Consider the following 9750-nt stretch of genomic DNA (forward strand, 5'->3'; position numbering starts at 1 on the left):
GTTGCCAATAAATGAGGACTTAGTTACTGAAATGGCAACACATGCTTAGCAAGCAACATATCAGCAACAAGATAGACACGTTGCTATCTAGGATAAGTCTAAAAACCTTTTATTGTTCTTCGAAGATATCAAAGTTTGCGGATTATCGTCCATTTTCATCCATTGCTAATATTTAGTTAGTATTAATGCCTGATTGGCATTAGCAATGAATGAAAACACGACGATACCCGCAAACCTTTTGATATCTTTGAAGATAATACCCGTGAAAGCCTAAAAAAATATATTGTTTATTAGATATATCTTACATAATTAATAAAGAATAAATTCTTAATTTCATATATTAAAATTCATATATTATTATAAAATTATATATTTTATTTAAAGCAAAAAACCGTTCAAAGAACAATTTTCGAAAATGTTTTTACGAATTCTACATATTATTAAATACCTTATTTCCGTATTAGGATCTGGTTTTCTAATAGTTAGAGCAACCACCGATCCACCAGGTCGATGCAATAATTGAGCGGTTTGTCTCAAGTCTCCGGGATCCAGTTTTTGCCCATCTATTGCAAGTAATCTATCCCCTGATGCTAAACTGCCAGTTCGATAAGCAAGTGATCCTCGGCGGACTTCTGTGATCATTAGATCCTCATTTACCGTAAGACCTAGATCAGGCTGGCCGCCTAATGGCCTAGCTACTCTCACCGTAAAGATTCCAGAACTTGGCACTATCGATCCACCCACTTTGTATTCTATCACTAACTCGATCTAATCATGTCAACATATAAAAATAATAACAAATTTTCGGTATTTACTTTTAATGAAAAAAATTTATAAGAAAACTCGAAGCAAAATAAATGTTTACCATTTGCGACGTCTCTAATATGTTGATTACTTCAGACGGTTGCAAATCGCGTAACATTCTCCGATTGATTGCGATAGCTTTATCGCCAGGCAAAAGAATGCCGCTTCGTTCTGCTGGACCACCAGCTTCCAGCAAACTTACTATATAATTCATACGATCTTCGGTCAATTTAAGCACAAGTCCAAAACCTCGATGATCTGGTCGAAGAATAACAGTTAGATTCTCTTTCATTTGTAGAATCTGATTTGAGTTTTGTTGAGTCAATGACTGTGTCTTTCTTTTGACTGTTCTCGTAATCGGGGGTCGTGGTAATATCTGCAATCTGGCAATGCGAGAACTTTCAGAATTTCTAAGCAGCTTAGCGGCAGTCACTGCATCCTGAACAGGTGTATCATTCACAGCTAACAGCCGATCACCTGCCTGTAATGCACCACATCGATCCGCTGTGCTCGCCGGACGAAGACTGTCGATGTAGACTCCATTTGACGTCTCTCTTACGGTTAAACCAAGCTCTCCTGAATATTTCCAATTTATATCTCAATTTAATCTAATACTAATTTAAAAGCTAAATTCGTCTTTCTTTAACTTGCTTTTACAAAACGAACAATGCTTATGTCTATAGGTAATACTCACGAAATAATGGATAAGAAGATTCAACTTGATAGCGCGCGAACAGAAAAATGAAACCGATTTGTGCGCTGAATTGAAAGGGAGTTAGGGAGTCCGCTGAGAGGTATAACCTACTAATTTAGACGCCATGTTTAAAAAGCAGACAGCTGTACCAGTTATATACAAAGTAACCTCTTATTTCGCATGGGAAACGCCAACAGGCCTATTCTATAACTCTTAATTGCTCTTAACTCAAGTTTTGTTATTGTTATAACGGTTGCGCAGCTTTTTTACTATAGTAAAAGAGTTATGCAGCGATGTTATAATAGTAACGATATTTGTAATGCCAGCAAACAGATGTACAACCAGCAAATAAATTATCTGTTTTCTGTTCCTGTACTAGACTGCTTTAGAACTCTCTTTCTCGCTTTTGACAAATACCAAACGTATATATCTATCTCACCTTAAGTTCCAAAAGTGTACACTAGTTTAATCACAGAAAACTTAAGTGAGATAAGTTTGATATTGCAAATGGCGTCCAAATTAATAAGTTATTCTGGTAACGGATTTCTTCCCAATTCCTCACGAAACGGTTCCACCTTTTGTCATGGAGTTGAGTGTCCTTATCTCTTACTTCGTAATAGTACTAAAAATTTCTACTTTCCTCATCGATTTTGATGAAATTAGGCTCATTTGATGCGTTTTTGCATGAAATCAACGAATGTGGCAGAAAAAAGTGATGCTCTTCTCCGTAGAGATATTAATCGTTATAGTTAACGACTATTAAAGCTAGGAAATCTGTCACATCGATGGCAAAGAGATATGAGAACATGTAAGTGAGGTTGAAATAAATATTTTCTGCTTTAATTTCATCAAAATCAGTGAGGGAGGTAGAATTCTTGAGTATTATCCTTACCTTTATATCTTATTTTATTTTCTTCAGTAATAAAAATGACAAGATGCAGTATATACGCCAAAAACCTAATTTATTAAGTATTATTTACTATATTTAAAGTAAACGAATTATATCAGTAAAAATTTTGTACTGTCTATTACTAAAAAAATATTAGAAATCCAAAATATTAATTTTTTGTATTAAAAAATGAACTTTTTGAAATCCTTGCATTTTTGCCGTATATCTCATAGGAGTGAGATATATGGCTACTTATAAGAGAGGGGCAAGGTATGTACGGCTCATGAAAAATTTACAAATAATGTATGTAAATAAGACATAAAATGACATAATAACTTCTAAAATATGTTTATCAAGTTTATTAAGGAATAAGAAAATGATAAATATGTATATGAAGTAATAAATAATAATTACAATCTTTATGCATATACGAGTATTACATGAGGTACATGTTTCATGTAATTTGTTCATTGCATTTAGTACAATAAATTCAATCCGCGCACTTTGTATATTTTGGGCATAATCCCGTCCGCTAAAAATGTATATCCCAAATAGGTAGGATATACAAGACAACAAACTAAACAAAAAATACGAAAGCAAAGCACTTGTATTTTGTTATAAAACATGCTTTATTTATTCTTCTACACGTATGTATCACACAATAACCACTAACATATAATAAGTCACGCCCTACAGTAATAATTTTATATAGATTATAATTTATAATGGCGCTACTTATTATAGTAACAAATCGATTTAATTCATAATAATTTCATTAATATTAACAGTAAAAAGCTGAAGTCATAACTCAATACTAATATAATATAAAGGTATGTAGTAGAGAGTAGTTGCGGGAAAATTATCCACTCCTTCTACATGGCGGCTAAAATATGTCCTATCATCAAATTTTATGGCGATATTCATTTTCAGGAGGCAAAAATACGTGAAAATTAATGAAAAGTTTTTTTGCCGCTGGCGCCTTTAACCTAACGTGAGCTAGATCGGATATGTCACATCAAACACATTGATTTCTTTAATTTTTAAAAAATTGTTGCTAATTTGATTAAAATTTCAATAAACAAAATTTTTTTATAATTGTAAATATTTTATTTGTAGTTTTTATTTAGTGGGAGATCCATTGTATCTTATAAAATACTTTTAGATTTAGGTATTTCTAATTTAGATACTTCTACTTTACCACCTAGCCCACGCTGGGTTAATCACAAGATGCATTCCGTTTCCCAATCGAATTACGAACGTAAAATAAAATTTAACCTTGGGTTGACCTCTAAGTCGCTAAGACCAATGATCAAATTACAGTTTTAAACGTAAAATTTCTCACTCATTTCTAGAGATAAAAAATAGGGTTAAAAAAATAAAAATTTTCTTATTTGACCTTGAAAAGGGGGCCAAAATCAAATCTATATTTACCTGGTAGTTACTCTACTTAAACATAATTGGGTTATTTTCCATCGTAATGCATTATGAGTAGGTGATTGGCAAATTAGTTAAATTTTGCTAAGACTACTGTGAAATCAACCATTTTGGATATGCCATTTTGAATAAGAAAAAAATAGCTTTAGAAAGGAATGAGGCTCGATTGCGCACATTATCGATCGGACACGAACCCGATTGGACACGGACCCAATCGGACACAGACACGATTGAATACAGACTTGATTGGACACTGATACAATTGAACACGGACTCAATCGGACACACAACGTTGCATTAGGACGGACTCGATTGCACACAGATCCGATTGCGCACCGACCCGATTGCGCACAAACCCGATTGCGCACCAACCCGATTGCGCACCAACCCGATGCACCGACTCTACTGAACGCAGCCATTGATTGATTGACACTCCGCAGAGATTAGAAGTTTGTTCGCATCATATGTTCCAACATGATGGTTTTGAGGCTTCTACGGATATTTTTTTCAAAAATATCAGAAGATTTGTGGATTATTGCCGTGTCTATCCACATTACTAAGAGCAATGTTTCGTAAATCTTACTGTTTACTTTATCAGGAAGAGGAGCGTACCGTATCAGTACGAATATGAGTACGCTTCTCGCACTGATAAAGTGAACAGCAAGGTTCACGAAATATTGGCATTATCAATGGATAAAGACATGGCGATAATTCGTAAACTTTCTGGTATGCTCCAATATGCACCATAATTGGAGCTTGAAGAAAAACCGAAACGTTTGTAATTACGTTTACTATTTATTAAATTTGAAATTTTCATATTGATTACTCCACAAAAATTTTCATTAACTCTTATTTATTCTCTTGTATTAATATTTTCGAGAGTTGTTTCTTTGTTTGTTATTTTTTATAAATAAAAGTGTTTATATCTGAAGAAAAGGCAGTATACCTGATAGATCACGTTCCAATTGAACAAGCAACGGACCCGAAGTGACTGTCCGTGCCTCCTCCATGTTTGCGACGTCATACTCGATTGTGAGAGATGCGATCGGTGTATCCGAATTCCTTTTAAGTGCGTGTTGTGCCTCTGTTAAAGTGAGTCCCCTTAACTCAGTATCGTCTACCGCCAGCAATCGATCACCGGGCCTGACTCTACCCTCTTTGGCGGCTGGACCGTCCGCTTTTACCCCCGTCACTACCAATGCTCTCGACATTCCTCCACGAAGAGTTACACCGAGACTACCGTCTTCGCGCTCCACTTTCACTTGCGCGACTTTTGATGAGACGCTAGAAAGTGACGACAACGCGCCAAAAATATTCACTTCTTGATCATCCAGTAATAGGAAGTTATGAGGATGGTACTGTATTTGTGTTAATGTCTCTTCTGTTCTTGAATCGGAACTTGCAGATGTAGCAACACTTCCTGGCCTAGCACGATTCTTGTGCGAACGCATCGTAACCAGTCTTAATGAACTGAACATCTTTGTCAACTTCTATTCCGATTTGAAATTATAATAATTCAATAGATGCATATATATTGCCCAAAAATCAATCTACTTAAAATAGTTATCATCACTTTTCCAGAAAAAAGATAATCTTATTGACGATTCTACTAGTAGTACACTTTCTCTCTTTCATTTGCTTATATGTACATACATCGCATTTGTATACAATTTTTATTCGACAATTTTTGACGAAGTTATTGTATCTTGAAATTTTCTTATTTTTGCAGACTGAAACAGTGTTGCGTTAATTTTGTTGCCCAGCGTAGATAGACATATTTTATATATAATTATATATAATTCTATGTAATTATACAGAGCGTTTTATTTTAAGTGATATGGTCGATTATCTCGCGAATCGATGATTTATTGAAAAATTTTTCGAACGAAAGTTGCATGGGTTTGAAGGGGGACACATGATGGAAATGTGGACTTGATCTTGAGTGAGCTAGTCAAAATTAGTTCAAGGTTATTAATGTTTTTTTAAATGAAAAGCCCTATTTTTATTACATATTCTTATAGCTTATCTCAAGAGCTTTCCAAAACACTATAATAAAGTTACGTTTTATTGAGTACTTTCCGCGTTATAAAGCTTGAAAGTTACAGTACCGCTGGCATTATCCATGTGCGCACGCGCGATCTATCCAGACTGCTTGACATACGCTCACGCGCACGGAATTGAGTCCAATCCTTCCCAATTGAACAATTTAACTTTCCTCTTTTTTTCGTATAGCTTTTTTTTAAATTTTTTTACATTAGTGAGCTTTTTCAAAGCTTTTTTCAAAATGGCCGCTTACAGTTCAAATGAATCGTTGATATTATTCTTGTGCTTGGTGAAGCTGGACGAAATTATTGTAGAGCAGAAAGATTGTATCGTAATAGATATTCGTTTAGACGACATCCAGATGCAATGCAGATAAGAAGAATTTTATTACGAGAGCGTAGAAGAATCCGTAAGAGAAACCGCAAGCAAATAAATGCTGAAGATGACGTTAATGATCTTTATTTGGTCGGATTAGTGATCGGTCTTGTCTTGATTAGCTAGATTAGTGATCAGTTTTGCCTTAGTTGGCCGGATCAGTCCCGATCTTACCTTATGCCCATTTCCACCAACGTAGATTAACTTATCTATTACGGTACAATCTTTCTACTCTACAATAATTTCGACCAGCTTCATCAAGCACAAGAATAATATCAACGATTTCATTTAAACTATAAGCGGCCATTTTGAAAAAGCGCATTAATATAAAAAAATTGAAAGAAAAAGCTATACAAAAAGAAAGAAGAAAGTTAAATCGTTCAATTGGGAAGAATTTAATTCAATTCTGTGCGCGTAAGCTTATGTCAAGCAGTGTGGATAGATCGCGCGTGCGTAAGAATCCCGCTCACACGCGCATGCGTACATATAACGCTGGCAGTACTGTAAACTTTCAAGCTCCATAACTCGGAAAGTACTCAATAAAACGTAACTTTAGTGTTTTGAAAATCTCTTGAGATAAACTACAAGAATATGTAATAAAAAAGAGTGGTTTTCATTTAAAAAAACATTAATAACCTTGACCTAATTTTGACAAGATCACTCAAGGTCAAGTCCACATTTCCATCATGTATCCCCTTTCAAACCATGCAATTTTCGTTCGAAAAATTTTTCAATAAAATCATCGATTCGCGACATAATCGACCATATCACTTAAAATGAAACATCCTGTATATAATTTTATGTATAATTTAATATAATTTTATATGTAAAATTATATAAATTATATATAAATATATATAATTATATACAATTATATATAAAATATGTTCATTTATATACAATTATATACAATTATATACATATATTCTTATATAATTTTATATAATTATATACGAGTATATAAAATATTTTTTCCTGGGATATTAGTAGAATGGAAACAATACTCGGCGACACTGATATATACACACGGGTATCACGAAACCCGGTATATAGAATTATCACAAATTTGAAGAAGATATTGAGAAGGTGGAGGAACTTGGCAATGATTAGTGAGACTAACTACAAGTTTCTAAATTCGCTTAATCCAATACTACTATCACGTGCGTATGGTGTCCCTAAAAAATTCATAAAAACGGCTCACAATTATATATCATTATATCATCAATAGAGAGCCCATTACACAATTTAACGAGATTTTTGCACAATATCCTGATTAATAACTTACAGTTTTACATCTAATAACACAGTTCGAAACAGTTTTCATTTAATGAAGAACATTTGTAATACAAAAATCTCAGATAGTGATGAGCCCTCCCTTCCCTTGATATAGTTTCTCTATTCACGAACGTGTCGGTAAATTTGATGATTGACGATATTAATAATAGATGGCAACTTATCCAAGACAATACGTGTTTGTCTAAAGCAGAGTTCATTGATGTAATAAAAATAGTTTTAAATTCCACATTTTTTTACATTTAATAGCAAGTTTTACAGACATTTAGAATTTCAGTGAGATCACCTTTATTCCCAATAGTCGCCGACATAGTTTTACATGGAACAGCTTTTAATAAATTGACAATTGATTTACTATTTTATGTGTAGTATGTTGACGACATTGCTCTCGCAATTGACAGATAAAGCATCAATGAACTTGTTCAAGTATTTAATAATTACCATTCACAATTAAAATTCACGTTGGAAGAGGGTGATAATAGACATAATTTTTTAGATGTAACATTGATAAAAAGGAACACAAACATTACTTATGACTGGTATCAGAAACCTATATCATCTGGATGGTATCAACTGATGGTATCAACTGGATAATTACTTCTCACAACACCTTATGTTAGAAAATTATAGGCTTGATTGAGGATTCTCTGTCTATCACATCCCTTATTCCATACCAAGAATTTTGATCATCAAAATTTTATTGCAAAACGGCTATTCGCTAAAATCAATTTTTTTGCGTCATCAACAAAAGATTGCAAAAAGTTTGATATTTGGGAACGACGAAGTTCAATCCCAGACAAAATAATAAAAGAATTTATTTCACAGTCCCATATGTGGCGGCCATTTCAGAAAAAATAAAAAATTTCTTAAAGAAAAGTAACATGATCCGCATGGCTTACAAGGAAATCAATAAATTGTGTAGTTTCATAAAGGTCCATAAGTTTCCCCTGATTGCACACTCAAATGTTGTGTATAAAATTAATTGTAAGACTGTGATACCACATATGTGAACTAGGCAGACAGGATGTTAAAATCTTGCATTAGTGAATACAGAAACCACATCAATTGGAATACCACACAGCATTTGGTTATTAAGGAACATCGATTAGAATATTTTCATGAATTTGTTTGGGACAATATACGCATCTTAGATGAGAAAAAAAATACTGAATAAGAGATTCATCTCAGATTTTATCATCACGATTTTTATCAAACATCAAACTAATGGATTAAATTTACAGAACGATACTGAGTTATTGGATAAAGCATACGGTAGTATAGCTATTTAGATGATGGCCTCTCTCTGTTTTCTATAATTTAAATGTTTGTACTGTGTGTCTTTTTTCTTGTTGTCTCGTCAAATAAAACTCGACGTTCGACGCATTAACAGCTTAATAACGTTTCGATGATCAAATTACGAAAAAATTTTGCTTGTGTTTTATTAATAATGATTCGATAAATTATTATATACCAGAAAATGCAATGACATCGCCGTTACATCACTAGTTAACTGATTTCTGTTAATATTTAATATGTGAGCATTGAGAATCCGAAGAATCTGAAATTGAATCGAACGTTTTATTAAAATTATTTTATTTTAAATAAACTAAACTTTACATTAACATTCTGTGTTGGCTCTAATCGGCATTATTTGATTGTATTAAAATATTTATATAATATTAAAAAAAAAATAAATAGAAATAAAATTTACAAATATTTCTCATAAATATCCTGTGCTGTTTGAATTTTTCACCAGAATGTGATTGATTTATAGCATCTTAAAGGTATATTTAAAATGATGTTAAATATAAAAATTACTTAAATATAAAAACTACGAATATACTAGCCTTAGTTCTTAAAAGGAATTTACTGCATTGATTATAATTAAAAGGTTCACAATTAATATAGAGTCTTGTATCTCGTATAGATGCCCGAGAAAAATGTTATATACAATGGATATATTTTATATTGATAGCAAAGCCTGCGGACACAGATTTTGAGTAGAGCCTGCTACTATAGGCGTCGACTTGCCAGGGCTGAGTAAAATGCCGTTCAAATTCCATTAAAAATACTAATTATAAAATATACTTTATAAAAAATGTTTATTTAAAATGTAAAATGCAAAATATATTTATCGAATTCATTTTAAATGTAAAATGAGTAAATAGCTATTTTTAGTGATTTTAGAATGCAAAATGGTTTTTTAAAAACCAGCTCA

General features: G+C 32.8%; 1 protein-coding gene across 1 annotated transcript in view; it reads right to left on the minus strand.

Moving 5' to 3' along the window:
• Positions 1-9750, minus strand: part of LOC108747254 (glutamate receptor-interacting protein 2) — a 17294-nt gene that overhangs the window by 5103 nt on the left and 2441 nt on the right. The window contains 3 exon segments of the mRNA XM_018484633.1: positions 449-768; positions 866-1380; positions 4768-5311. Coding sequence (XP_018340135.1) covers positions 449-768; positions 866-1380; positions 4768-5311 — 1379 coding nt within the window.

The sequence above is a fragment of the Trachymyrmex septentrionalis genome, unplaced genomic scaffold (assembly GCF_001594115.1).
Source record: "Trachymyrmex septentrionalis isolate Tsep2-gDNA-1 unplaced genomic scaffold, Tsep1.0 scaffold196, whole genome shotgun sequence".
Taxonomy (NCBI): Eukaryota; Metazoa; Arthropoda; class Insecta; order Hymenoptera; family Formicidae; genus Trachymyrmex; species Trachymyrmex septentrionalis.